Raw genomic sequence first — 27,934 nt, 5'->3', positions numbered from 1 at the left:
GTCCCAAACTCTCCAGGGGGCCACGATGAGCCCAGCATGAGCTAGAATGGAGCCCCACAGCCTGCTCCCCCGTAGTGAAGGCCACAGGGAGGAAGTGACAGCTGGCTACCTACGGACCTGCATACTTTCCCCTTCTTGGTCATGGCCGGGTAGCAGCTTCTGTGCACGGCTCTGGTGGCAACGGGGCCCTAACACCAACTGGATCTCTGGGGGGGGGGGGGGGCAGAATTCAGGGCAGCGGCTGTGTGCAAGGGGCCTGGAGAATGGCTGTGCTCCCTGGAGCTGCAAGCTGGCCTGGAACCCAGCTGGGCGGCCTTGCTGGGCATGCGGCCCAGGGGAAGCGGGGGCTGCCGGGGAGGGTTTCCCGGGCCCAGCCTGCCCAGGGACATGCTCCCCGGGCTGGCACTGGAGCCGCCTGGGGCCAGCTTGCAGGGGAGGTGGAAGGAGTCCAGGCAGCAGCCAGGGCAGGAGGTGGAGCGAAAGGGGGCGGGGCAGGGAGGAGGCTTCACGGCAGCGCCCAGCTCGGCCCGCCAGAGGGAGCCAAAGGGCGCCCGGCAGCCCGCGCTGTATCCTGGAAACCGTAGTCTGCGGCGCGGTGCACGCCGGGAGGTGTAGTTCGCCACCGCACAGGTGCCCGAGCCAGGGCGGGAAACTACAGCTCCCGGCGGGCGCTGCGGCCGGCGCCTGCGCAGTGGCGGGGGGCGGGCGCGATGGCGGCCTAGCGTGGCCGCAGCGATGTGGCGGGTGCTGGGGCTCCGCGCGGCGCTGCTGGGCCGGGGCACAGGTAGGGGGCGCCACGGGGGGGGGGCACTGAGCCCCCGTAGCCCCCCCAGGGTCCCGGAGCGGGGGGGGGGACTGAGCCCCCGTAGCCCCCCCAGGGTCCCCGAGCGGGGGGGGGACTGAGCCCCCGTAGCCCCCCCCCCAGGGTCCCCGAGCGGGGGGGGGGGACTGAGCCCCCGTAGCCCCCCCCCCAGGGTCCCCGAGCGGGGGGGGGACTGAGCCCCCGTAGCCCCCCCCCCCGGGTCCCGGAGCGGGGGGGGGGACTGAGCCCCCGTAGCCCCCCCAGGGTCCCGGAGCGGGGGGGGGGACTGAGCCCCTGTAGCCCCCCCCCAGGGTCCCCGAGCGGGGGGGGGGACTGAGCCCCCGTAGCCCCCCCCCAGGGTCCCCGAGCGGGGGGGGGGACTGAGCCCCCGTAGCCCCCCCCCAGGGTCCCCGAGCGGGGGGGGGACTGAGCCCCCGTAGCCCCCCCCCCCCCCGGGTCCCGGAGCGGGGGGGGGACTGAGCCCCCGTAGCCCCCCCCCCCGGGTCCCGGAGCGGGGGGGGGGGGTAGAGCTCTCTGCTTCCCCCAGGAGATGCGTGACCGGGGGTGCTGGTAGCTCCCACGTACAGAAGCCGGGGGGGGCAGGTGCTCCCAGGGGGAGGGTGTCACCAAGCCCCCCCCCCCGCAAGGGGAGCTCTGCCGTGCGGCGTGGGGCACGAGCTGCCCCCCGGGCTGGTTCTCTTCTCAGCTGCTCTGGCTCACCCTCATTGTCCCTTTTTGCCGCAGGGAGATGGACGGCAACGAGAAATTCCTCCGCCAGCGCGAAGGAGGCAGCCGAGAAGGCTGAGCTGCTGGAGGGTAAGTTGGAAACCGGGAGAGCTGAAGGCATCAGCAGAGGCCCTCTCCCTCCTGGAGCAGGCCGGGTTTGCTGCTCGCTGAGGTTTGTGCGCAGACCCTTGGCCTGGGGGCAGATGCCCCGGTGGCACTGGGAAGGATCCTTTCGCTGCCCCCACCTCCTGGCCTGTCTGGGCTGAGGTGTGCTGCACAACAGGGCTTTTCACCCTTTCCCTGCCCTGACCCCACTTACAGCGCAGCCCAGGGTAGGGACCCCTAAGGAGAGGGGTGGTTGCGAGCGATGCCCTAGTGCAGTGGTTCTCAGATGCTAGGGAAGGAAACCCTTTTGAGCTTTCTTTGTCCCCCACCATTACTCACATGCAGCCTGCACCCCAGCGTCGCAACCCCAATTCCAGCCTGGTGGGAGGGGGCGGTTGGAGAGGAAACCCCTCTCCTCCTCCCCAGCAGCTGCGGGGCTGGGCCTGGCTCCCTGTTCCAGGCATTGTGACCAGGCAGAGGGGTTGCAGTGCCACTCGGGTTGGACTCAGCCCTGCAGAGTGAGTGCAAGGCGGGTTCGCTGTCCAGCCCTCCGGACCTTCATGGTGGGACAGAAATGTTCGTTGCCTGGGCAGGGCCCAGCGATGGGTTAATCTGGCTCTGACTCTGGCAGCCTTCCTGCCACCCCCTGGTAGGGTAGGACCAGGGGCGGCCTGTGAGCCTACGCGAACTAGGCAGGCGCTAGGGTGCCGCTGGCCCGGGTGCCCAATGATGACGTCGCGGCCATTGACGGCCATGCAGGCAGGGGCGTTGATCTGCTGCAGCTGGCCTCGGGCCGCTCCTGGGTAGGACCCACTTTTGGGAAACACTGCCCTAGGGGGTTGAGATCTGCCTCTGCCACGCGGGGTGCCCAGTGGGAGCTGGGACCACACTGGCCTCGCTGAGGTGGGGTGTCCGAGCAGTGTCCCACGGCTCTGCTGGAAGGCTCTGTAGAAATGCAGTTTCAAGGCCAGCATATTCCCTGTGACGTCAGCTAACGCATCCGCTAGGCTGGGCTTCTGCTGAGCCCCAGGCCTGTGTGAGCTGGGCGAGCGGGGCATGCGGAGATGCACAGGTGGGGGAGGGACCTGGGTGGGGACTGTCTGCAGTGACCAGGCATCACAGTTCCCTGTTCGCTCCCCTGGCAGTGCTGGAGGCTCGTGTCAAGCAGCTCCAGGCCGATAATGTCTCAGAGGTGACAGTTGACCGTGTGGCCGTTGCCCCGCTGCAGAAGAGCCCAGCACCAAAGGCAGCTGTGCCAAGCCCCGCGGGGAAGGCACCAGCTCCGACAGGCAAGGATGGGGGCGTCTCCTCCTGCGGGGCCCCTTCCCAGCCCAGCCGCTGGGTCGAAAAGCTGAAAAAGGAGAAATGGATCAAACATAAGAGACAGTTGAGGCTGGAGCAGAAATTCTCCGCGGCTGCCTTGCCCGCTGGCGCCGAACGAACTAGTACGCCGGCCACGAAGCCACGTAAGGCTGCTGTGGCCACAGAGAGTCCAGGCCGGGCCAAAGCCATTTCCCCAAAGGGAGGCACAAATCCAAAGGTATCAGGCAAATCCAAGACCTTCCATGAAAGCCGCAGGGCCACTGTGGCTCCTTCCCAGGACTCCCCCAAGCGGGGCTCTCCTGCCAGCCCCTGTGCTCCGCAGGGGCATGAACAGAGCAGACTGGAGGAATGGCCGGAGATGGGGGAGCTAGAGGGGCCGATGGTGCAGTGGGACCTGAGGCTGAAAGACAAGGAGGATAACAAGTACGGGAGCATCCAGCTCATCATCATGTCCTACCTGGAGTGCTGCCTCTTCCTGGGCCAGCCCGAGCGGGCCCAGCAGTGCCTGATGTTCTACCACCGCTCCCATGCCAGGAGGAAGCTGCTGGGTATCGAGATGTACAACATCCTCATGCATGGCTGGGCTAAAAAGGTACCTGTTCCCAGTGGCTGGGTGCTTGGCCTCCAGGAGCTGCCCCGTTCAGTCAGCTGGCTGTGGGCTAACGGCGCGCGCCGTCGAGTTTCCTGCCGGTAGCTCCGGAGTGCAGGGTTCGCTCCAGCCCAGCCCAGGCACGATTGCTTCTCTTCAGCGCGCTCCCCGAGTCAAGCCCAGGGGTCTGTTTTGAATGGAGGGGCGGGGGGAGGAAGAGAGGGTTGGTTCTCAGGGTGGAGTTTTTGGAGCCATTTCATTGTTTCAAGAAGATTTACCCAGTGTTGCTTGGGTCCTTCAGGGCAGGGTGTTGGGGATGTGGGGACTCAGGGCTGGGAGGGTGAGGGGTACAGGGGGTGGGATGTGTGGGGGGGGACTCAGGTCAGGGTGTTGGGGATCTGGGGACTCAGGGCTGGGAGTGTGAGGGGTACAGGGGGTGGGATGTGTGGGGGGGACTCAGGTCAGGGTGTTGGGGATCTGGGGACTCGGGGCTGGGAGGGTGAGGGGTACGGGGTGGGATGTGTGTGGGGGACTCAGGTCAGGGTGTTGGGGATGTGGGGACTCAGGGCTGGGAGGGTGAGGGGTACAGGGGGTGGGATGTGTGGGGGGGACTCAGGTCAGGGTGTTGGGGATCTGGGGACTCAGGGCTGGGAGTGTGAGGGGTACAGGGGGTGGGATGTGTGGGGGGGACTCAGGTCAGGGTGTTGGATGTCGGGGACTCGGGGCTGGGAGGGTGAGGGGTACAGGGGGTGGGATGTGTGGGGGGGACTCAGGTCAGGGTGTTGGGGATGTCGGGGACTCGGGGCTGGGAGTGTGAGGGGTACAGGGGTGGGATGTGTGGGGGGGACTCAGGTCAGGGTGTTGGGGATGTGGGGGACTCAGGGCTGGGAGTGTGAGGGGTACAGGGGGTGGGATGTGTGGGGGGGACTCAGGTCAGGGTGTTGGGGATGTGGGGGACTCAGGGCTGGGAGGGTGGGGAGTACAGGGGTGGGATGTGTGGGGGGGACTCAGGTCAGGGTGTTGGGGATGTGGGGGACTCAGGGCTGGGAGGGTGGGGAGTACAGGGGTGGGATGTGTGGGGGGGACTCAGGTCAGGGTGTTGAATGTGGGGGACTCGGGGCTGGGAGGATGAGGGGTACAGGGGGTGGGATGTGTGGGGGGGACTCAGGTCAGGGTGTTGGATGTCGGGGACTCAGGGCTGGGAGAGTGGGGAGTACAGGGGGTGGGATGTGTGTGGGGGACTCAGGTCAGGGTGTTGAATGTGGGGGACTCGGGCTGGGAGGGTGAGGGGTACAGGGGGTGGGATGTGTGTGGGGGACTCAGGTCAGGGTGTTGAATGTGGGGGACTCGGGCTGGGAGGATGAGGGGTACAGGGGGTGGGATGTGTGGGGGGGACTCAGGTCAGGGTGTTGGATGTCGGGGACTCGGGGCTGGGAGGGTGAGGGGTACAGGGGGTGGGATGTGTGGGGGGGACTCAGGTCAGGGTGTTGGATGTGGGGGACTCGGGGCGAGGGTGTAAGAGGTACAGGGGTGGGAAGTGGGGTGGGCTCCATGGTTAGGATGGTAACTGAAATGTTAAGTAAACACAAAGCAGCACATCAAATGTTTCACTAAACGAAACAAGCCCTTCCTGCAGGACATGGCAGGTGGAGATATTGTTACCTGCCTGTTTCCGTATACAGGGAAGCAGCCGTTCGCTCAGCATTTCTGCTGGAGGCTCACAGATTTAGCACGTGTATTTCCTATTTCAATACTTTCAGAGATGATGCTGGATTCAGGGCCTAGTGGTGTTTGCGTTACAATCAGATTTACTTTTAACCAGCTTTATCTTTCCAAAGAGAGTGTATTAGAAATATCAGCTTTTGAAACAATCAATTTAAATGGGAGAAAATATTTTCCTCGTCTCCCTCCCCCCAGGAGCAAGTAGCTGGAGCTGGAGTTCCGCGCTAGAGCGGCTCACTCGCCGTGGGGCACTCGTGCCTCCTGCAGACCCAGCCGCTCTGGGTCTCTGCTCTCCCTGGACCCGGGCTCCGGTGCTCGTCCAGTCTTGCACCGCGGGCCCAGAGTAGGGCTAGTGGCTTCTGGGTTCCTGTTCTCACGCCCGCTGGGAAGGTGCTTGGGGCCCACCGCGCTCGGCTCACGCACGGAGCCATTCGGTGGGGCCGTTCAGTGGCTGGATTCAGAACAGAAGGGAAATGGGGCTTGACCTGGTCCCTTTTCCTCCTCCTCTCAGGGCTCCCTGAACCAGATCGGCCGCCTCTTCTTCATGCTGGAGGAAGCCGGCCTAAAGCCCAATCTCAGCTGCTACGCCGCCGCGCTGGAGTGCCTGGGCCGCGCCCACGCCCCTGCCACGGTCGTCAAAAGGTAACTGCCCCGCGGGCTGCGTAAGGAGCGACGCTGCCGCTTCCCTGGGAGCGGGACCTACCTGGCCTGGAGACGCGGCGTGTGCTCTGGGCCTGTTTCCCATTGCCCCCGTGGGCTGGGCCACGCCCTCTGACCTGCCACGGGGCGTGCAGCTCCAGGCCTCTCAGCGGGACCTACCTGGCCTGGAGACGCGGCGTGTGCTCTGGGCCTGTTTCCCATTGCCCCCGTGGGCTGGGCCACGCCCTCTGACCTGCCACGGGGCGCGTGCAGCTCCAGGCCTCTCAGCGGGACCTACCTGGCCTGGAGACGCGGCGTGGGCTCTGGGCCTGTTTCCCATTGCCCCCGTGGGCTGGGCCACGCCCTCTGACCTGCCACGGGGCGTGCAGCTCCAGGCCTCTCAGCGGGACCTACCTGGCCTGGAGACACGGCGTGGGCTCTGGGCCTGTTTCCCATTGCCCCCGTGGGCTGGGCCACGCCCTCTGACCTGCCACGGGGCGCGTGCAGCTCCAGGCCTCTCAGCGGGACCTACCTGGCCTGGAGACACGGCGTGGGCTCTGGGCCTGTTTCCCATTGCCCCCGTGGGCTGGGCCACGCCCTCTGACCTGCCACGGGGCGCGTGCAGCTCCAGGCCTCTCAGCGGGACCTACCTGGCCTGGAGACGCGGCGTGGGCTCTGGGCCTGTTTCCCATTGCCCCCGTGGGCTGGGCCACGCCCTCTGACCTGCCACGGGGCGTGCAGCTCCAGGCCTCTCAGCGGGACCTACCTGGCCTGGAGACACGGCGTGGGCTCTGGGCCTGTTTCCCATTGCCCCCGTGGGCTGGGCCACGCCCTCTGACCTGCCACGGGGCGCGTGCAGCTCCAGGCCTCTCAGCGGGACCTACCTGGCCTGGAGACGCGGCGTGGGCTCTGGGCCTGTTTCCCATTGCCCCCGTGGGCTGGGCCACGCCCTCTGACCTGCCACGGGGCGCGTGCAGCTCCAGGCCTCTCAGCGGGACCTACCTGGCCTGGAGACGCGGCGTGGGCTCTGGGCCTGTTTCCCATTGCCCCCGTGGGCTGGGCCACGCCCTCTGACCTGCCACGGGGCGCGTGCAGCTCCAGGCCTCTCAGCGGGACCAGGCTCGCGCCTCTTGAGCCTCCAGATCGGCCGAGGGGTGTTAAATATCAGTTAATGGAGCAGTCGATTAACCTCACGCCTGCTTATCGGTTACTCCACTGTCCTGTCCAGAGCCATAGGCTTGCTGCCCTCCCCCCGGGCCTTTCTCTAGCTACCGGCTCTTGGTGGGAGGGCAGGGAGACCCTGCCATCTCCCCCAGGCGCTGCTCCAGCATCTCGTGGGATCTGTGGGCGGGTGCCGGATGCTGTTGCCCCAGGGTGTCAGCCCGAGGGATGCCGGGCCTGGCTTCAGGGGGATTCCTGATTGAAAACTCGTGTGTGGGAGGCACTGGAGAGGACTCGAGGCAGCCCAGAAGTCCTGTTCTTGTTTGTTAAAAGGGTCTGAATGCAGGTGAATTCTGTGGCCTGGTGCCTGTCCCCAGCCGCGAAGCGGGTTGTTGAGTTTCCTTGCAGTTCTCTTTGCTGCTTCCTTGGGACTCAGGGACTTGGCTGCGTGTTCGTGGCCAGCTCGCATCTCCAGGCGCGTCTCGTTAACTTGTCTCCCAGGGACCTGGTCAGAACTAAGCTGTGTTGATTTGTTGCCGGCACAAATGTGTGAAAACATTCGCACTTCTCTCTGCCTCTGAGCATGTCCCTCTGTAAGGATTCAGACTGGACTGTGCTGCTCCAGCCCGGCTGGGAGGGTGATGCTTACTGAGTAACCGATTAACCCTTTACAGCCCTAATTGCCCGTTCTGACACTGCGCTACCAAGTGGCCTTGGGCAAGTCATTTGTCCTTTGTGCCTCCCAACACCTTTTGTGTCTTGTCTGTGTAGATTGTAAGTGCTTTGGGGTAGGGACTGTCGCTGACTCTGGGTCTGTATGACGCCTAGTGCGATAAAAGCCCCAAACAAGATAAAGGCCCTGGGTGCTACTGTAGTGGGTAATAATTGGACGTGTCCAGCGCATGTGAATTCTCCTGGCGTGGGCCACTCACTGGAGTTGGGGTGTTTATTAGCCAGCTGTGGAGAAAAGAGGTCACAGCGACTTGCACTGATGTAAAATCTTCCATCCTGGAGGCTCCTGAAGTGCTTCCAGTCTCTCTGCCCAGCACCACTGAAATGCAGCTGCTTCTGGGGAGGAGCACGGCAGCCAGATGCATAGCATGCTGCACTGGCAGGAGTTTTGGCCAAGGTTCCTGAGTAAAACACCCTGGGATCTTTCATGCTCTCAGCGGACAAGGCAGGGCCTTGTTTTTCCAGGCCCTCGACTTCCCTCGCAGTCAGAGTAGAGGCTGGGATTCGGAACGCCCTGCGGTTCCCCCAGCAACACTGTTCATCTGCTGTGAGCGTGCCTGGGCTCGCTTGTTCCTGCAGGGGCAGCCGCCTGCCAGTCTCCTGGCCTGTCCTTGGCTGTGCAAAGCGTGGGTGGCCCGCAGGCAGGGCTGAGCATGCAGCTAGGTCTGCGCTCTGCCTTGCTGGTGCCCCAGAGACCTGGGCAGCTGGGGGCTGGGCCTTGCGCAGGATCGCAGCTTCTGCCAGCAGCGGAGCTGACTTTCCCCTGGGACTCTGCGTACGGCAGAGATTCTGGTGCCAGGGCGCTAGGCGGCCGCAGTGGAGAGGGACCCAACCCAAACTGCTGGGTTTCCCTCCTGAGGCCTGCTCAGCAGCAGCTGGTGGGCTGGGCTGGGCTGGGCTGAGGTATGCCCCAGCCCCCTCCCTTTGTGTCCAGACAGCTGCATGCGGAGCCATGGTCCTGCCTGCTCTGTGAGGCGCTTCTATCCAGTGTGCTAGTTGGCTGCTGCACTGCACCCCAGAGCAGGCTGCCTTTCCGCACCCTCCGCCGGAGCTCGCCCCCCCCCTCCTGAGGGGCCTGGTGGGGGGCGAGGCCTGCGCTGCTGCAAGTAGCTTCCCTTTGTCAGTCTCATGTCTCCATGGCAGCCCAAGCTCGGGTTCGGAAGAGGCTGGAATTCCCGGCCCCGGGTCCCTGCCAGGCGCCCGTCTGCAGCGTGGCTGGGAGCGAGCGCGGGGGAGCGCTGATGCAAGGCTCTGACTGGAGCGGGCTTGGCTGCTTGCCCCAGAGGAGGAGGATCCCCCAAGGAAGGAAGGGGCGTGGGGGTCGGGTCTCCGCCCTTGCTCCGTTAATGCTGCTGTCCAGCCTCTGCTCATCCAGTCTGGCGGGCAGAGGCCTGTGTTGGGAGGTGAGGAGGCCTAGAGATGTCGCGGCTTCGGTTCTCTTCTCCCACGCGTGCAGGGCTGCGGTAACCCCCGGCCCAGGCTGCCACCTGGGGGTGCCAGGGCACTAGGAGATGGGCAGCCCGTTGAGTCAGAAGGGGGCCGGGACTTGAGACAGAGGGCCTGCCGGCGTGATCTCCGTGGTCAGAACAGGGTGGTGGCTCCAGTGCCCCGGCCAATTTCCAGCACGGGCCTGGGAGCTCTGCCCGGTTTCAGATCCACTCTTCTCGGCCTCTCGTGCCAGGTGGTGGGGAACCCCGCCAGGCCTCGCCACAGCAGCTGGACTCCGTGGTTGGGTGGGGCTGAATGCCGGGCCCATCGGGTCCCGAAGTGCCGAGCGGCTGCTGGCCGGTGCCGGGCGAATGGCTGCACGGTGCTTGGGAAGAGCAGCGGAGCCGCGCAGTCGGGCATCCGGCAGGCCTGAGGCTCTGCTGGCTCCGCTCCCATGGACGGGACAGGACGGCTAAGCCGGGCTCCCTGGCAGGGCTGGCACGGCGCACGGAGGGTAATCGAGGGAACACGAGACAGGGGACTTCATAGCACCTCAGTCCCGTGCCTCTTGCATTCCTGCTGCTGGCTCCCTGCCGGCCCTCGTGAAGCAGGTAGGCACAGAGGCCTCGGCACCCCCCAAGAGACGGGGTCTCCCTGGCCGGTGCTACTGCTGGCGCTGGGGTTGCTGGTTAGAACCCTGCTGGGTGGCCGAGGGGTCGCTCTGTTGCTGGCAGCTCCCCTCCCTCCGGCCTGCGTCGGTGGCTACAGGGGCCTGAGTGTAAGTGGGCGGGTTCCAGGCCGTGTGACTCGGCTGCTCTGGCGGAGCTGGGGAGCTGTGCCCTGCCAGCTCACTGAGCCCCCGAGGTTCGTCTCCGCTCTGGCTCGCGCGTGCTCAGGCTGCAGGGCGACCAGTCGGGTGCAGACGCCCAGCGAGGGGGAGTCCCAGCCGCCAGTGAGAGCCCCAGAGTCCAGCCGGGGCTTGGGGGCAGCGTAGACGAGGGATGTTAAATATCGCTTCGTTGAATAGTCGATTAGCCTCGTTAATTCTTATCGGTTACTCGACTAGTCCATAGTCCCCGGGGGTGGGGCTGGAAGCCAGGGAGCCCCCTGCCTCTCCATGCTGCTGCCTCTATCCGAGCCAGGCAGGAGCTGGTCCGCGAGGGGGGCCAGCTGCCTGTGCGCCCGGCTCCTAATGCCCTTGAAACGCAGAGGTGCAGCGGGGGTGGGTCCCGGACCCAGCGCGAGCCAGGATGAGCCGGGCTGCTGGCCAGCCAGCTAATCAATGTGCTGGCAAGGAGGGGAAAACGCGTGGAGTCTGCAGCGTTAACCTGAGAGCTTTTGCTTATCAGCGAATCGGTTCATCTGTTGCACCCCTAGTGTAGACGTGCCCAGAGTGCAGGCCTGTGCGTGAGGTCCAGCGTGTGTGCAAGTCCACGTGTCTCCCTCGGCCGCGCTCCGATTCCTGCCTCCCCGCGCTCTGGCCGTGGCTAATCCACCTGCCCCCGGCCCCGTCTGCTCTGGGACCCGTCTCGCGTGCTGCAGGCCTCTGGGCAGAGCCCCCTCCCTTACCTGCTGGCGAGAGGCATGGGGCCGTGACCCCAGTGCCTGGCCCTGGCCCCATCTCTCCCAGGCCAGTCTCCCGTGGGTGCTAGAATCACTGTCCTGCAGTAGAAACGGGCTCCTTTTGCAGGCCCCCTGTGGACACTGCTGGGGGGCCGACCTGCCGGGCTGAGGCCCTGCCTCTGCCCTAAGGAGCCCCCAGCTGGGGGCACTGCCTCATGGGTTTTTGTGGAGTGGGGCATTTGGAAGGGGAGGAGGGGTGCCCGGGCTAGAGCCAGCTGCACGCGGTGGCCCGAGAGACCGGCAAGAGCCACCAGGAATTCCCGGGTAGATCCTCCCTCCCCCGCTGAGCCGTTCCTGTCTCCCCAGATGTGTGCAGCAGCTGCAAGAGGGCGGCTTTCACCTGGACGAGCTCTTCCAAGGCGTCCTGTACAAGGAGGACGAGCGGGAGATGGTGCTGAAGGCTCTGAGGATAATCAGGCCCAGTTTCCAGCCACCGGCCCCGCCCCCTGCGGAGAGCTGCACCTCCCCTTTGCTCCGGGATTTCTACTCCAAGGTAAAGGGGCCTGCGGATCCGACAGGGCAAATGGCGTTTCCCTGCCGTGACGCAGGCTGCTTGGGCACCGAGCCCCTGTTAAAGGGGAGATTTCCACAGACCACAAGCCCCTGGGCCAAACCAGCAGTGTGAATAGCACTGGCCTGCCAGGGTCCCTGAGAGGCAGGGCCAGCTTCATAGATGGGGAGAAGGGAGCCGAGAGGCTAAGTGACTTCACCAAGGCCGCAGAGCAAGGCTGAGAACTCTCAGGTTCCAGGTGCTCATGTTCAGTCCCATGGGGTCATGCGGAGGCCGGATTCAGTCCCTCCTGGCGGTTTGGCTTCCAAGGCGCTGAGATCGGGAGACGTGGGAAACGGAGCTGGATGCCTTGGGCAGGGTGAAATCCAGGGCCCAGACCTGCTGGGAGGAGGGCCCAGGCCTGGCTTGCAGGGTCTGCCTCGTGGCTGGCAAAGGCGTGGAAGCAGTGTGGTGTGACCGACGCCTGCAGCCTCTGGGCGGCCATCGACTGGCGCGGTGTGTCCGGCCAGCGTGTGGCTAGTGCGGCCAGCCCCTTCACAGCCCCTCCCCCGGGGCATGGGGTTGGGGCTCCCGGCGGGCAGGCGCGCTAGTGACGCCCCTCACCCGGCCGCCCCGTGCTTGATTTGGCTCTCACCGCCCCCGCCTCCCTGCAGGAAAAGCCAGTCTCCTACCCCAAGCTGGACTTCTCGCTGCGCGAGCTCCGGGAACGCTTCCAGCAGCAGCTGGAGATGGAGGTTTCCAACACCGTAACCATCCCCTCCGTGGAGGCAGTGAAGCCGGTGACGGAGGAAGCCCTCAAAGCGGTACAGCCCGGTGCGGGCTTGGTCCTTAGAGCCAGCTGTGAGAGCAGTACAGCCCGGCGTGGGGGGGGGGGGTTAGGGCGGGCTTGGTCCTTAGAGCCAGCTGTGAGAGCAGTACAGCCCGGCGTGGGGGGGGGGGGGTTAGGGTGGGCGTGGTCCTTAGAGCCAGCTGTGAGAGCAGTACAGCCCGGCGTGGGGGGGGGGGGGTTAGGGTGGGCATGGTCCTTAGAGCCAGCTGTCAGAGCAGTACAGCCCGGCGTGGGGGGGGGGGTTAGGGTGGGCATGGTCCTTAGAGCCAGCTGTCAGAGCAGTACAGCCCAGCGTGGGGGGGGGGGCGGGGGTAGGGTGGGCGTGGTCCTTAGAGCCAGCTGTCAGAGCAGTACAGCCTGGCGTGGGGGGGGGGTTAGGGTGGGCGTGGTCCTTAGAGCCAGCTGTCAGAGCAGTACAGCCCGGTGGGGGGGGGGTAGGGGGGCGTGGTCCTTAGAGCCAGCTGTGAGAGCAGTACAGCCCGGTGGGGGGGGAGGTAGGGGGGGCGTGGTCCTTAGAGCCAGCTGTGAGAGCAGTACAGCCCGGCGTGGGGGGGGGGTTAGGGGGGGCGTGGTCCTTAGAGCCAGCTGTGAGAGCAGTACAGCCCGGTGGGGGGGGCATGGTCCTTAGAGCCAGGGTGGTAAGCGGAGGAGATCTGCTTCTGGGGCCAGGGTGACGAGCGCCTGGGGGCTGGCCGCGCCGGGGCCAGGGTGACCCGACCTGGGGGCTGGCCGCGCCGGGGCCAGGGTGACGGGCGCCTGGGGGCTGGCCGCGCCGGGGCCAGGGTGACCCGACCTGGGGGCTGGCCGCGCCGGGGCCAGGGTGACGGGCGCCTGGGGGCTGGCCATGCCGGGGCCAGGGTGACCCGACCTGGGGGCTGGCCGCGCCGGGGCCAGGGTGACCCGACCTGGGGGCTGGCCGCGCCGGGGCCAGGGTGACAGGCGCCTGGGGGCTGGCCGCGCCGGGGCCAGGGTGACGGGCGCCTGGGGGCTGGCCGCGCCGGGGCCAGGGTGACCCGACCTGGGGGCTGGCCGCGCCGGGGCCAGGGTGACCCGACCTGGGGGCTGGCCGCGCCGGGGCCAGGGTGACCCGACCTGGGGGCTGGCTGCGCCGTCGCGCGGGGGCTCAGGCTGGACAGTCAGCGCGGTTCCGGCAGCTGGCGCTGGCTGTCAGTGCTGCTGGAGCCTTAAGCCCAAGCGTGCCGGGAGCTCCAGCACCTCCCTATAGCCAGCGGGGGGCGTCCCCCCCCCCGAGTTTGCCAAGCCCCACCCAGGGAGCGGGGGCTGTGGCTCAGTGCTGGGGATTCACTGGTCGCTGGGGGCAGAGCAGAAGCCGCTCTGTGCGCTGCGTAAACAGCACAGTGCAGGGATGGGCGGCAGGGGCTGTCCGGGGCCCGGCGGTGCCCCCACGGGTGGATTCGGGGCAGCAGGCGGTTGCATCGGAGGGCGAGAAGATGGAAGGAAGCAGCCAGAGGCGGGGGGGCAGCGCGGGGCCCGGGGCTAGCTCCCTGCGCCGGCCCAGCCGCCGACCGCGTGTTTCCCGTGTGCAGCGGGAGCTGCTGGCCGCGCTGCGCTCCGAGTGGCGTGGGTCCCTGCTCCGGACTCTGCGGGAGTCTAAGGCCCACATGGCGCAGAGGAAGTCCCAGCAGATGAGCCTCTATCCCTACCTGTGCTTGCTGGAGGACACGGAGTACGTGGACATCATGCTGCAGGTAGGACGCTCCCCCGCCCCGGGGTGCCAGGCAGGGAGGGCAGCGCCCCCGTGGCTGGCGACTTGGTGAACCTGGGCCAGGAGCCTGCGCTGGGTCTTCGATCTGGGGCAGGTTTGTTCCCAGTGCGAGTCCCCGCGGCCCCGCGTTGGCCCCAGTCCCGGGTGGATCTCGCCTGTCGCGCTCTCCCTTCAGCCCTGAGTGATTTGCCTTCTCCCCTGGGACCCTCGCTGCCTCCCCCTTTCCAGAGCCTCTCCAGCCTGCCTCCCCAAGGAGAATCCCTGCTGGCGTTAGCCAGGGAGCTGGGCGCCAAGATCTACAGCAAGTTCGCCATCCGGAAGAAGCTGCGCAGCCGCCTGGTGGAGAGGCTCCAGAGGGTCTATGAGGACTACGCCCAGCTGCTGGCGAGGGACGCCCAGGTGGGCCTGTCCTAGCTCCTTACTGGCTCCCCGGGCGGGTGGGTGGGACTAAGGATGTTAACTAGCGGCTCATTGGCTCGTCGAGTAGTTGCTGGAATTCCCATCGACCAGTCGAAAGGCTCGTCGCATTGCTCCCCTGAAACGTCCAGGCCCCGCTGGGCCGCGCGCACGTGTCGAAGGAGGAACGCGGAGCTGAGCGCAGCCCGGGGCCGGCGCGACGTCCCACTGACTCCGGGCTTCCCGCGGGGGCTTCCTGCAGGCTCCAGGCTGCCCGCGGGGACTTCCTGCAGGCTCCGGGCTGCCCGCGGGGACTTCCTGCAGGCTCCGGGCTGCCCTGCCAGACGGCCGCTGCAGACTGCGGGTACTGCGCATTCCTCAGAACCCGGGCTCGGCTGCGGCGCTGCTGCCTCGGAGTCCCCCTCCTCCCTCCCCTTTGCTGCCTCTGTCTGATAGAGGAGCCGGGGGGGGGAGAATCGACTCGTCGACTGGCTGTCGGAAAAGCGTTTGCTTATCGACTGGTCCTTAGCGTCCCCAGACTCTGCAGGCAACCTGCCCCGGTGCATAGGAGGAGCAGCTCTTGCAGGGCAGCACGTAGCTTCCTGGGGGGCGAAGGGCTGGCTCTGCGTCCCTGGGCACAGGCCTCCCAGTGCAGCGCCCGCTCCCTGGCCGAGGAGTTGGGGTCTGCTGGTCCCTGCTCCCCCCTGCTCCGAGGCTTTGGGGTTTGCGGCTGGGCAGGACTCCAGGCAGCTGTGGGCTGGAGGCCTCTGGGTCTGGGAGCAGATGGCCGCTGCAAATGCCCAGGGCTTGTCCCGGGAGCTGCGAGAGCCACTCGCCCTCCTGGCGTGATGAGCAGGCTCCTCCCTCTGGGTGATGGGGCAGCTCCGCCCTGGAGTGAGCTGTGCTGGCCGGGCCGCACGGGCCCCATGCTGGCTTGCTGTGGCTCAGGAGCGTCCCTGGGTCCTCGCTCTGGCTCTGCTGTGGACACAGGGCTCCGCAGGTCAGGGTGGAGCTGGTGGCAGAAGCTGCTTGCAGGAAGCCAGCCCCAGTCCTGCCTGCCCGGAGCCTTCCTGCGGCTCTCTGCTCCTCAGCAATCCCCCCTGCTGACGTTTACCGGCAGCGGCCCTACGGCGCGATGCTACACGCCTCTCCCCCCGCCCCACGCCGCCTCGGCTGCCTCCCCAGAAGGCCCCCAGCCCGGGGGCTGTTGGTGCAGCACGGAGCTGTCTGACCCAGATTCCACACCGCTTGGTCGCCCCAAGTAAGCTCTGTGGAAACACTGGGCCGTTTTCCTCCTGCCTCCGCAGCTGGACAGCCACCTGCCGCGGGAGTACTGGGAGCGGCTGGAGGCCAGCTCGGGGTCCTCCCTGCTCAGCAGGGACTGTACCTGGCCTCACGTCCTGGTGGTGCAGCTGGGGGCTCACATGGTGGAGCTCCTCGTGCAGGTGATCAAGGTGCAGAGCAACATCCTGAACCCCAGCGTGGAGCCGAAGCTCATCCCCGTCCTGTACCACGTCTACTCCTTCCGGAGCAGCCGGCAGGTGGGTCAGCGGGAGAACGGCCGCGTGGGTCCGCTAGCCCCGGGCCCCATCCAGGGCCGTCCCTAAAGGGGCACAGGACCTGGGGCTAACCCGCAGGAAAGGCCCCGCCCCTGCCTCACCCCCTACCTGACCCTTTGCTAAAGCCCCCTCCTGCCCCGAGCATCGAGAGCTGGGGATTACTAAGGGCCTGGTGCAGGGCGGCCCCGGGGTCAGGCCTTCCTCTGCCCTCGCCATGGCCAGGGAGCCAGAGAGGCCCAGCAGCCGCCTCCGCTCTGCCCCCTCCTTTCGGAGCAGAGCCCAGCGGGGCAGCCGCCGGCCTGGCGCGAGCTGGGACTGAGCCGGCTCCCAGGCTCTCTTCGGAGCAGAGCCCAGCGGGGCAGCCGCCGGCCTGGCGCGAGCTGGGACTGAGCCGGCTCCCAGGCTCTCTTCGGAGCAGAGCCCAGCGGGGCAGCCGCCGGCCTGGCGCGAGCTGGGACTGAGCCGGCTCCCAGGCTCTCTTCGGTGCAGAGCCGCAGTGGGGCAGCCGCCGGCCTGGCGCGAGCTGGGACTGAGCCGGCTCCCAGGCTCTCTTCGGAGCAGAGCCCAGCGGGGCAGCCGCCGGCCTGGCGCGAGCTGGGACTGAGCCGGCTCCCAGGCTCTCTCCGCCGGCCTGGCGCGAGCTGGGACTGAGCCGGCTCCCAGGCTCTCTTCGGAGCAGAGCCCAGCGGGGCAGCCGCCGGCCTGGCGCGAGCTGGGACTGAGCCGGCTCCCAGGCTCTCTTCGGAGCAGAGCCCAGCGGGGCAGCCGCCGGCCTGGCGCGAGCTGGGACTGAGCCGGCTCCCAGGCTCTCTTCGGAGCAGAGCCCAGCGGGGCAGCCGCCGGCCTGGCGCGAGCTGGGACTGAGCCGGCTCCCAGGCTCTCTTCGGAGCAGAGCCCAGCGGGGCAGCCGCCGGCCTGGCGCGAGCTGGGACTGAGCCGGCTCCCAGGCTCTCTTCGGTGCAGAGCCGCAGCGGGGCAGCCGCCGGCCTGGCGCGAGCTGGGACTGAGCCGGCTCCCAGGCTCTCTTCGGAGCAGAGCCCAGCGGGGCAGCCGCCGGCCTGGCGCGAGCTTTCAGTTCAGAGCTTATTGGTTAACCGTGTAACTGAGAAGAACGTCAGCTCCACGCTCCCTAACATCCCTAGCAGGGGCGGGGGTGGGGTCTGGACAGGATGGGGAGGGGATGGAGACACAGGCGCCTACCTGGTGCAGCACCTGGGGGTCGCCGGTGGCTCTGTGTGCTGCGGGGAGCAGCCCCCCTACCCCCCACTGCTCCCACTGGCTGTGATTCCCCTTGCCAAGCCCCTTGAAAAGCTTCCTGCTTTTCCTCCCCTCCCCCGGTTCAGTTCTGGCCCACCCCCCAGCCGCCCCGGAAAGGACAGGGGGTCCCTGACTTCCCCGGAGGGTCAGACACCCAGGCCTGCTCCCGGTGCGGGGCCCCCTCTTGGGGCGCTCTGCAGCCTCCTGTGTCGCTGGCTCACCCCCTCCCTCCTTTCTGCCCCCAGATCGGGTTCATCAAGCCCCACCCCATCCTCACCCAGATCCTGGCCCACGCGGCCGAGACCACCTTGACCTTCGACTCCTTCGTCATGCCCATGCTGTGCCCCCCGGTGCCCTGGACCTCGCCGCACTTCGGCGCCTACCTCCTCGTCCCCACCAAGCTGATGCGCTGCGTGGAGGGGGCCGTCCAGCACCAGCTCCTGCTGGACAAGTGCCCCCCCGGCAGCCTGTGCTCCGTGCTGGACTCCCTGAACCAGCTGGGCACCTGCCCCTGGAAGATCAACCAGCCCGTGCTGGATCTCATCATCTCCGTCTTCAACGCCAAGGGCAGCGAGAAGCTGGCCGTGCCGCCGCCCCTCTCGGAGGCCCCCAAGCCGTCCCTGGGCCCCGCCACGGGCCCCGGCCCGCCCTCCAGCCGCGCCCTGAAGCGGGAGCTGGCCCAGTGCAGGAAGAAGACGGTGGAAATGTACAGCCTGCGCATGGACGCGCTCTACAAGCTCTCCATCGCCAACCACGTGCGGGATCAGGTGTTCTGGTTCCCCCACAACATGGACTTCCGGGGCAGGACCTACCCCTGCCCGCCCTACTTCAACCACCTGGGCAGCGACGTCACCCGGGCCATCCTGCTCTTCGCCGAGGGAAAGCCCCTGGGGCCACGCGGGCTGGACTGGCTCAAGATCCACCTGGTCAACCTGACGGGGCTGAAGAAGAAGAGCTCGCTGCAGGAGCGGCTGGCCTACGCCAACGAGGTCCTGGAGGAGATCCTGGACTCGGCCGACCACCCGCTGACGGTACGTGGGGGAGCCAGAGCGAGCCCGGAGCCCGGGGCCTCTCGAGGCTTCTCCCAGCTCCGGCCAGTCTGCAGGCAGAGGGGCCCTGGCCCCGTGTCGGCCCCGTGATGCCTGCCGGGCTCTGCTGTTCCCGGGGGAGCATGCTTGGCTGGGGGGCCCGGCTGGCAGTCGTGGTGGTGAGCCTGGCATCGCTGCCCCCGCAGGGCGCCCCCTGACAGGCAGCCTCTGGCACCCGGGAGAGGGGGTCTGGCCTGGACCCAAGGGGGCAGCGAATTGGGCAGCCCCCTGGGTGGCTTTGATTGGCCAGTGCCAGCCGGGGTCCCGGCTGAGGTTGGGTTAGCCCAGTGGCGGCCCAGGATCTGCCCTGCCCCCGTCGCTCGCTTCTCCCACCTCGTGCAGTGTCACCGGGACGCGTGGGCGGAGCCGCTGGCCTGAGGCCACGGGCCGGACGTGGCTCCGGGCCCTTGCTCTGGTTCTCAGGTCTCTGCCTCCCCAGGGCAGGAAGTGGTGGATGGACACGGACGAGCCCTGGCAGGCCTTGGCTTGCTGCATGGAGATAGCCCAGGCCTCGCGATCGCCGGACCCCGCAGCCTACATCTCGCACTTCCCCATCCACCAGGTGGGTGCCCGAGGCGCTGGATCCCCCCCCCCCCCCGGGCGAGGCGCTGGATCCCCCCCCCCCCGGGTGAGGCGCTGGATCCCCCCCCCCGGGCGAGGCGCTGGATCCCTCCCCCCGGGCGAGGCGCTGGATCCCTCCCCCCGGGCGAGGTGCTGGATCCTCCCCTCCCCCCGGGCGAGGCGCTGGTTCTCCCCCCCCCCCCCCCCCCCCCCCGGGCGAGGCGCTGGATCCCCCCCTCCCCCCTGGGCGAGGCGCTGGTTCTCCCCCCCCCCCCCCCGGGCGAGGCGCTGGATTCCCCCCCCCCCCCCCGGGCGAGGCGCTGGATCCCCCCCTCCCCCCTGGGCGAGGCGCTGGTTCTCCCCCCCCCCCCCCCCCCCCGGACGAGGCGCTGGTTCTCCCCCCCCCCCCCCCCGGGCGAGGCGCTGGATCCCCCAGGCGCTGGGCCCGCTGTGACTCCTACCGCCTGGCTTTGCCCTGCAAACAGACAGCCCCGAATTGGTTCCCTGGCAAGGGCCAGGCCACTCCCAGGGGCTCCCTGCTCCAGGCTGCGGAGGGGAGGGACCAGCGTAGACACCTCCAGTCTCTGCCTCCTTGGCCCCCGCGACGAGCAAGGGCACAGCGGAGCCCCCAGCCTCCTGTAGACAGGAGCAGCCCTGGTGCGGGGGCGGGGCTGCCGTGGGGTCCAGCCCCCGATCAGCGGCAGCGCCTGCTGCTCCAGGCGTGTGTGGCAGGGTGGACTGAGCGACGTGGATCGCGTGTCTAGGCTACAGGGGGGAGCTGCCCTCTCGCCGGTGGAGCCAGACGGTCGGAAGTCTTGGCTGGCGGCTGAGCGGAGCCTGTCCGCTGATTCCGCACCTCTGGCTCCTGCCTGGGAGGAAGTGTCCAGGCCCTCCACTGCGGGGGCGGGGGGATTTCCAGTGTCTGACGGATGCAGGCTGGGTGCTCCCCACCTTGCCCGGCAGCTGGCAGGTCTGTGGGCCCCGCAAGGCGCAAGTGCCGTGTGCAGACTCTTCTTCCCTGGGCGTTCTCACGACGCTAGAAACGGGGCGTTTGCTTCGTCCCCGGGCAAAGAACTCGGCGCTCCCGCGGCATCAGGCTGCAACGGCACGAAGCACGAACAGCCTGAAATCGTTCGGTTCGCCCAAACGTCTCTGCCCGAAACGCGTCGGGATTGACGAGAGGGATTAACTGGAGCCAGGAACTAAACTGATTATCTGGGGAAATGTCAAATAAGCCTCAATGAAAGTGACTGGAGCTTAAGTTCTTACTTGCCTGAGTCTCTTGAAAGCGAGAGGGTCTCTTCGATTGCTCGGGCGGCTCTGGGCCTGGCTCCAGAGCGGGGTGTGGGTCCCTGGGTCAGTGCGGACAGGCGCCGCTAGCGCCGGCTTTGATAGCGCTTGTGACACGTCTGCAGCGTGTTTCTGTCCCACTGGGGGGCTGTCTGCATCCCGGGCGCTGTGGCGTGGGGCTAGCGCCCGACACGCAGTCAGGCCACAGGGAAACGGAGGAGCCCTTCGGCCCTGCTGGGAGAAGTAGAAAAGCAAAAGCGGGGCAAAGTCAGCTTTAAAACCCTTCCGTCTGGTGCGGTTTCCAGCGACGGGTGCGGGCGTGAGACCGTCCGTGGGAGTTGGGTGCCTGACCCCCTTCGGCCCCATGGGGAGTCCCAGCCTTGGCGTGACACGGCCAGGCTGCCCGTCCCACCTGTTGCTCTTCCTCGCAGGACGGCTCGTGCAACGGGCTGCAGCACTACGCTGCTCTGGGGCGGGACGTCATCGGCGCCACCTCGGTCAACCTGATGCCGTGCGACACCCCCCAGGACGTGTACAGCGGCGTGGCCCAGCAGGTGAGACGGAGCCGGTACCTGGCAGGCCCCTCTGCATGGGGCCGCCAAGCAGCACGGTGCAGTGCCAGCCCCCGCGGGAGAGGGTCAGAGCTGTCTATGCAGCAGGCTCAACAGACAGCGCCTGGCGTCCCCGCCCCCTCGCGGGAAGCGCTGCAGCAGCCCCGAGAAAATCCTGCGGCGGTTTGGGCTGGAAGAGAGGCGGGCGCGATCTCGGCAGAGCCAGGGCTGAGGAATCCCCAGGTGCCCTCCCTCGGGGCCCTGGAGAGACAGAGCCACTCTGCTTGAGTGTCTAGCACCTGGCTGGCCCCTGGGAGGGGAATTCCCCTCCGGCTGAGGCAGGGCGCTAGGCTCCCGGGCAGCCAGCCTCCATGCACGGGCCAGCTGGGGACTGGCTCTTCCGCGCAGCCTTGCCGAGTAGCGCCGTCCCTGGCCGTCAGCTGGAGGAGCAGGGCCCAGGCCTGCCAGAGTCACCCAGAGGGAGCGCTCGGGGACACCTGGGAGCCAGCGGGCTCCATATCACAGCCCCCAGGCCCTGAGCAGGGGGCTCCTTCCACCGGTGGCCTGTAGCCGGGGTGGCTAGCAAGGGCCAGGCCGTCGGGCGGGGGCGTTCCTGGTGCAGACAGCTGTCTCGCCTTGGTGTCTTCTCAGCCTGGGGAGGGCAGCTGCATCCCAGCTGGGCCCTGCCTGCGAGGGTAGCTGGGTCCCGCCCCAGGATCCCCCAGCTCCCTCTTGGTCCTCTCCCCGCTGTGCCAGGTGGAGGAATTCCGGAAGCAGCACGCCCAGGAGGGGATGAAGGTGGCTCAGGTTCTGGACGGCTTCATCAGCCGCAAGGTGGTGAAGCAGACGGTGATGACGGTGGTGTACGGCGTCACCCGCTACGGCGGGCGGCTGCAGATCGAGAAGCGGCTCAAGGAGCTCGAGGGCTTCCCGCAGGTAGGACCCGGCTTCCGCCGTGTCCCTCACAGAGATTCCCCTTCTCTGCCTGCCAAGCTAGATCCAGCACAGGGCAGCCCCTTCCTCTGCCTCTCGCAAGGGAGGGATTCTCCAATCGGCTGCGTCCCCTCCCTTTGGTTTGGCCCCGGGGCGCACGGGGCCTCAGCTGACGTCCCGTGCGGTCCGGGGCTTGGAGCCTGCACTCCCGGCTGTGTCTCCGTGCAGCTTGCTGGGGCCGAGGCTGGACTAATGGGCCCCCTGAGAGCAGAGGGCTCCCCGGGCACCTCTCTGCGGCTCGACAGTAGCGCGGCAGAGCCAGCAGCGTCCTTGGGCCGCTCCCGGGAGAGGAGTCTCGTGTTGAGTCCCAGAGCTCCGCTTCGCCTCCCCCCCCACAGAGATGTCTGCCCCCCAGCCCGCTGGGACACCTTGCGTCTTGGAGACGTGTCGCTGTGAGCTCACCCCGGGCGAGGGGAGAAGGCAGCTGTGCCTTCCTCGCTGGGACCCCCACCCAGCCCACAGGGAGCCCCTCACCCCCCTCTGATCCCCGCAGGAGTACGTCTGGGAGGCGTCGCATTACCTGGTCCAGCAGGTGTTCAACAGCCTCAAGGAGATGTTCTCAGGGACCCGAGAGATCCAGGTACGGTCCCTGCCGCGTCGCGCCCCTCCCCTCCCCTGCCCTGTGCCCAGTGCAGAGCTCCTGGCAGCTGGGGGAGGGGGCTTAGAGATCCCGTGTCTCCTCCCATGGCCGCAGGGACGCAGCCCTGCTGGGAAGTGACTTGGGGCCCCTGGGGCTGACATCTCCTGCAGCAGGTCCCTGCGGCATCCCAGCCCCACAGCAGCCCCCCAGGGTGGATCTCAAGCCTAGGGTGAGCCCCGGAGCATCAGGCCAGCCATGGGCTCGGAGCTGCCTGTGGCGGGCGGGCAGGCCTGTCCCTAGAACTCCAGGGCGCCCTGCGTCCCGCGGAAGCCGCTCACGCCAGCCTGTCCTTGCAGATCTGGCTGACAGAGAGCGCCCGGCTCATCGCCAAGTCTGGGAGGACGGTGGAGTGGGTCACCCCGCTGGGCCTCCCCATCGTGCAGCCGTACCATCGATCCAAGTCCACAGTGGTGAGACCGCCCTTCCGTGCGCCGTGCCGGGTAGAGGCCAGCCTGCGTGGGTGCCATAGCGAGTGTTACATGTCCATGTAGTGCAGCGAAATCCAGGCAGGCGGGCGGGAGAGTGTGAGGATGTGGATGGTACCAGGCCCCTCTCCCCCCCTCCCCACTGACTCACCAGCGTAACTGACCTTTCCCACCAGGCGGGGAGGGGGAAACAGGATGAGAAATGAGAAGTGGTTCCTCCAGGTTCATGTGACTCACTGCCCCCTCCTCCCCGGCCAGTCCTTTCACTGAGAGTGGTCTCCGAATGGGGGGGGCTTGCGTGACGCTGACACGCTGGCTGAGTCAGCGCTGGGGGCCGAAGGGGGAGTTAGCAGGTGAGGTCGGGATTGTGTGGAAGAGGAATGGAGCCGGCGAGTCACCAGAGCTCAGTGACACCCCCCCACACGCACACACACCCACTCTCTCCTCCCCCCCCATGTGGGCAGAGTTCCAGCATGCCAGCTTGCCCCTGCCCCCGGAATCTGCCCCTTCTCGCCCCAGCTCGCCACGTCCCAGCCGTCGGGGGAGTCCTGTCTCCAAGCCGCTGGTTTTTTGAGTTGCATTTCCCAGTTCTGCTGGGGAGATAAAGGCCCCCGGGCACCTCCCTGGAAACGTGTCTGGAGAAGGCTCCTAGGCGCATGCCCGCGGGGGGGAGGGGAAGCGGAGCTCTGGTTGGGAGCCAGCCGGGCCGGTGTGTGCTGGGCTAGCGTGGTGACGGTTCCACGGGCCTGGGCCTCCCGGGGATCATGTCTACAGCTGAGTCCGGTCTCTGTGTCTCTAGCTGAACAGCGCCATCCAGACCCTGAACCTGAACGTGCACTGTGACGCCAACCAGTGAGTACCAGCCCGGAGTGCTTGGCAGGGCGCTGCGTCCCTTTCCCTCCCACTGCCGGGAGACACCCCCCAGCAGGGCCTGGCCGCTGGTCCCCACTAGGGGAGACGGGCGCTGCTGCCGGCATTCGCAGGCGCCTGCTTCCTTGCCCCTCTGCCCAGAGCGAGGCCCCGCAGAGGTCTGGGGTCGGGGGAGGAAGCTCCCAGGGGAACCCAGCAGCATCTCTGGCCAGCGCTGGAGTGCGGGGTCCCTGGCCACCTGCTCCCTCGTGTGCAAGGAGCCCCGGCACGAGACGGGGGCGGCCCCCAGAGAGCGCGGCCCAGGCTCTGGCCTGTCCCCGCCGGCCCGCCCGAGCGCGTCTGACTGTCCCGCACGCCGCTGCAGGAAACCCGACACGATGAAGCAGAAAAACGCCTTCCCGCCCAACTTCATCCACTCGCTGGACTCCACCCACATGATGCTGACAGCCCTGCACTGTTTCAGGTGGGGGCCTTTCCCTGCAGGGGGGGCTGGTCACGGCACGGAGAGTGGCAAGGGGGAGGCTTTGAGAGCCCGGATCTCTCCTGCCGGTGGACAGGAAAGGGTTAAAGCATCAGCGGGGCAGGAGGTGCCTGGCGTGGCCCACAGGGCTGAGCTGCTCCTGCCCTACTGGGGTCCAGCCCTGCCCCTCCCGTGGGCCTGTGGTCAGGGCCGCGGTGCCCAGGGTGGAGGGTTTGGCCTGCTCTGGCATTGGGGGAAGTGGGGGAGGGTCTCCGCGGGCGGCGCCTGACCCGGCTGCTCTGCTGCTTTTCAGACGGGGCCTGACGTTCGTCTCCGTCCACGACTGCTACTGGACCCACGCGCTCACCGTGGACGTCATGAACCAGGTAGAGACCCGCCCCCCTGGCGGAGCAGCGCCCCGTGCGCTCGCCCAGCGTGGCCGCCGCCTGGCAGCGGGTGCCTGGCCCGTGGCCGCGGCTCCGGGGAGCCCCAGTTCCATAGGGCTCCTTTTCCTCCCGGCCTCTGGGCAGTAACTGAGGCGACGCGTCGGGCGCGAGCACCCATGTGTCCTGGCCCCTCCTGCTCACCCGGGAGACTCTCCGGAACTTTTCAGGTGTCTGATTGCCAGGGTCCCGGCCCCCCCGCGCAGCCTGCCCTGGGCCCCATGCACTGAGCTCTTCCACGGCCCTGGGCCCCCCTGCACAGCCCGCCCTGGGCCCCATGCACTGAGCTCTTCCACGGCCCCGGGCCCCCCTGCACAGCCCGCCCTGGGCCCCATGCACTGAGCTCTTCCACGGCCCCGGGCCCCTGCACAGCCCACCCTGGCTCCCCTCCATTCCCCCTCTCCCAGCGCCGCAGAGGTGGTCGGGGGCGGGGGGCGTGTTGTTAAATTCCACTAACTGGTGCCCCCCCCGCTCTGCCAGGTGTGTCGGGAGCAGTTTGTGGAGCTGCACAGCCAGCCCATCCTGCAGGACCTGTCCCGGTTCTTGCTGCAGAAATACTGCACCAGCTCCCTGTAAGTGCCAGATCGCCCACCCGCGGGGCTCCGTCAGGGCCCTGCCTCTGGCCCGCAGCCCAGCTCTTCTCCGCACCGTGCAAGTGCGGCAGCTTCGCAGCGGGAGCCGCCTGCTGCCTGCTGGGCCGCTCCAGGGCTCAGACCCTCCTCCGCTCAAAGGGAAGGGCGGCCTAGTGGTTAGAGAGCTATCCCCCTGCTACGCCACAGGCTGCCCGTGTGTCCTTGGGCAAATCATTCCTCCCTGGGCCTCCGCGCCCCACCCGCAGAGGGGTGAGCTCACTGCCCCGCGGGGGGAGCACAGAGCACGGGACGAGGCTTGGAGGCCCCCGTGGCCGCAGAGGGAACGTCTTGCTGGGAAGCCACGCGCTGCGGAGAGGGGCTGAGGTGCCGGTGCCTGGCCTGGGGGGCTCCCGTCTCCCTTTCACACCCCTTGTCTCTTGCCTTTGTTTGGCCAGGGCCGAGTGGAGGGATAAGTCGTCCCAGGAGCACAGGAAGCTGGTGGAGCTGCTGTCCAGGGTCCCCAAGACAGGTATTGAGCTTATTACGCGGACCCCTGGGGCTGGTTTCCAGGGGCAGTGCCCAGGCGGGACCCCTCTGAAGTGTGTGGCTGGGGTGAGCGGCCCCCGCCTCCCCCCCAGGGGCCATGGTTCTGGTGACCAGCATCCTGGATTCATCCTGCAGAGCCGGGTGTGGTGCTGTGCGCCAGGCCGACACACAGAGGCTGGTCTGCACCTGAATCTGTGCTGGCTGTGGGGCTGCAGAGACGCCCTTGAGCCAAGCTCAGCCCTGCAGACAGCCCACGAATTCTTCTGTCGCCTCTCGGGGGTGTCAGCTAGCTGTCGGTTCTGGGGGGGGAGGGAGAGGGAATCAGCTGGCTGCCGGCTCTCCGGGTGGGGGTGTCAGCTGGCTGCCGGCTCTCCGGGGCGGGGGGTGTCAGCTGGCTGCCGGCTCTCCGGGTGGGGGTGTCAGCTGGCTGCCGGCTCTCCGGGGCGGGGGGTGTCAGCTGGCTGCCGGCTCTCCGGGTGGGGGTGTCAGCTGGCTGCCGGCTCTCCGGGTGGGGGTGTCAGCTGGCTGCCGGCTCTCCGGGGCGGGGGGTGTCAGCTGGCTGCCGGCTCTCCGGGGCAGGGGGTGTCAGCTGGCTGCCGGCTCTCCGGGGCGGGGGGTGTCAGCTGGCTGCCGGCTCTCCGGGGCGGGGGGTGTCAGCTGGCTGCCGGCTCTCCGGGGCGGGGGGTGTCAGCTGGCTGCCGGCTCTCCGGGGCGGGGGGTGTCAGCTGGCTGCTGGCTCTCCGGGGCGGGGGGAGGCTGGTAAATATTCAGGATGCTCTGGCAGGGAAGCAGGCGTCTGACACGCTAGTTGTGTGTGAACCTAGAGCCAGGCCAGGATGTTCCTGTTGCACGTTTTTAGGGCTTGGTCCCGTCTAGACGGAAGCGCCCCAGGAGGTGACTCCTGCCCCCTCCCTTAAGGGCTGACCCCCAGAGCGGTAGATCTCGACGCGTTTCCCTCTGCCCCCTGGCCAGCCTGGGGGGCCACTTTCCAGCCGTGGGGTTTGTATCTCCAGGCAGTCCCCCGGCACCCCTGCCCCGCTCGGCCTGGCCCATGCAAAGCTAGCCGGGTCCCAGTGCTGAGGCCTTTCGAGGGGGTAGGGAACTGATGTCCTGGGGAGGGGGCCTGGCTCCCCGCTACCCCCCTGGCCGCAGCAGGATGTCGGTGCGGGCTGGACTGGGCGGCAGGAGGGTTCTGCCAGGCTGATAGCACCCCCCTCAGCAGGTGGGATCTTCCTGAGTCGGGGGGGGGGGGGGGGCGGGACGGAGGTGGCCCAGCAGGGTCCCCGGGCAGAGCAGCTCCCCCAGCCTGTATCTGGGGGTTGAGCTGGAGACGCCCCCGCTCTGACTCTCCCTCTTCCCTGCAGGCGACCTGGACCTGCAGAAGGTGAAGGAATCCATCTACTTCTTCAGCTGACGTGGCGCCGGGGAGGCCCGGGGTGACCGTGTGCTGGCGGATTGGACAGAGGCCGAGGCCGGCAGGGACCTGGCTCCCTGTGCCCGGCTCCCCGCCGCGGGGCCTGCTTTGGAAGCACGGGACTCCCCTTGGGGCAGGGCTTTCGTCGGCCTCTCGCCAGCCCAGCCCGCTGCTGCCTGCGCCGAGGGCCACGGGCTGCTGGTTCCCCCGGCCGCGGCCCGGACGGCCTCTCGCACGGCCTCTCGCACGGCCTCTCGCACGGCCCGGACAGCCTCTCGCACGGCCCGGACAGCCTCTCGCACGGCCTCTCGCACGGCCTCTCGCACGGCCTCTCGCACGGCCTCTCGCACGGCCCGGACAGCCTCTCGCACGGCCCGGACAGCCTCTCGCACGGCCCGGACAGCCTCTCGGACGGCCTCTCGCACGGCCCGGACAGTCTCTCGGACAGCCTCTCTGACGGCCTCTCGCACGGCCTCTAGCACGGCCCGGATGGCCTCTTGCACGGCCGCTCCCCTGGCTGCTGGGAACTCGGGCACCTCAGGCCGGCCTGGCCTCCTGCCCTTTGCTCACCCCTCTCGCCACCCATGCGCCGGGGAGGGGGCTGCAGGTGGTTCACTGCTCTGAGCTCTGGCCGAGCCGACCAGGCCGCTGCGCTGGGGGGGAGCGAGCCGGAGCCTAGACCAGCGCCTGGGGGAGCGAGCCGGGGTCTGCTTCAGGAGCAGCAGCATCCTGCAGGGCCCCAGCGAGCTGCCTGCTTGGGGAACCACCAGTCACGGTGGCCGAGACCCTGCCAGTCCTGGCTCTCTTGGGCCGGGCCTGGCGCCGCGCCCATCCCCCCTCGCAGCGGGTGCTGGGCCCCCCCGGAATCCAAGGGGCGCTGCCTGTGCCGGTGCCTGGCGGCGAGACGGTTCAGCTGCGCGTGCAGTGGTGGCCATTAAAGCCTTTGAAACGAC

General features: G+C 67.9%; 1 protein-coding gene across 1 annotated transcript; it reads left to right on the top strand.

The window, feature by feature from the left end:
* The first annotated feature begins 629 nt into the window (after nucleotides 1-629).
* Nucleotides 630-27,934, top strand: POLRMT (RNA polymerase mitochondrial). Its single transcript, XM_075902593.1, has 21 exons — nucleotides 630-784; nucleotides 1,547-1,618; nucleotides 2,779-3,548; nucleotides 5,779-5,909; nucleotides 11,157-11,343; nucleotides 12,015-12,164; nucleotides 13,738-13,899; nucleotides 14,145-14,315; nucleotides 15,620-15,853; nucleotides 17,374-18,159; nucleotides 18,656-18,778; nucleotides 20,499-20,621; nucleotides 21,375-21,554; nucleotides 22,105-22,191; nucleotides 22,548-22,661; nucleotides 23,476-23,528; nucleotides 23,911-24,009; nucleotides 24,320-24,392; nucleotides 24,930-25,021; nucleotides 25,477-25,550; nucleotides 26,932-27,934. The coding sequence occupies exons 1-21, from the start codon at nucleotides 736-738 to the stop codon at nucleotides 26,979-26,981; spliced, it is 3,780 nt and encodes a 1,259-aa protein (XP_075758708.1). The 5' UTR covers nucleotides 630-735; the 3' UTR covers nucleotides 26,982-27,934.

This window comes from Pelodiscus sinensis, chromosome 19, assembly GCF_049634645.1.
Source record: "Pelodiscus sinensis isolate JC-2024 chromosome 19, ASM4963464v1, whole genome shotgun sequence".
Taxonomy (NCBI): domain Eukaryota; kingdom Metazoa; phylum Chordata; order Testudines; family Trionychidae; genus Pelodiscus; species Pelodiscus sinensis.
The sequence above is the reverse complement of the archived record's forward strand: the minus strand, read 5'-3'. Positions and strand labels throughout refer to the sequence as shown.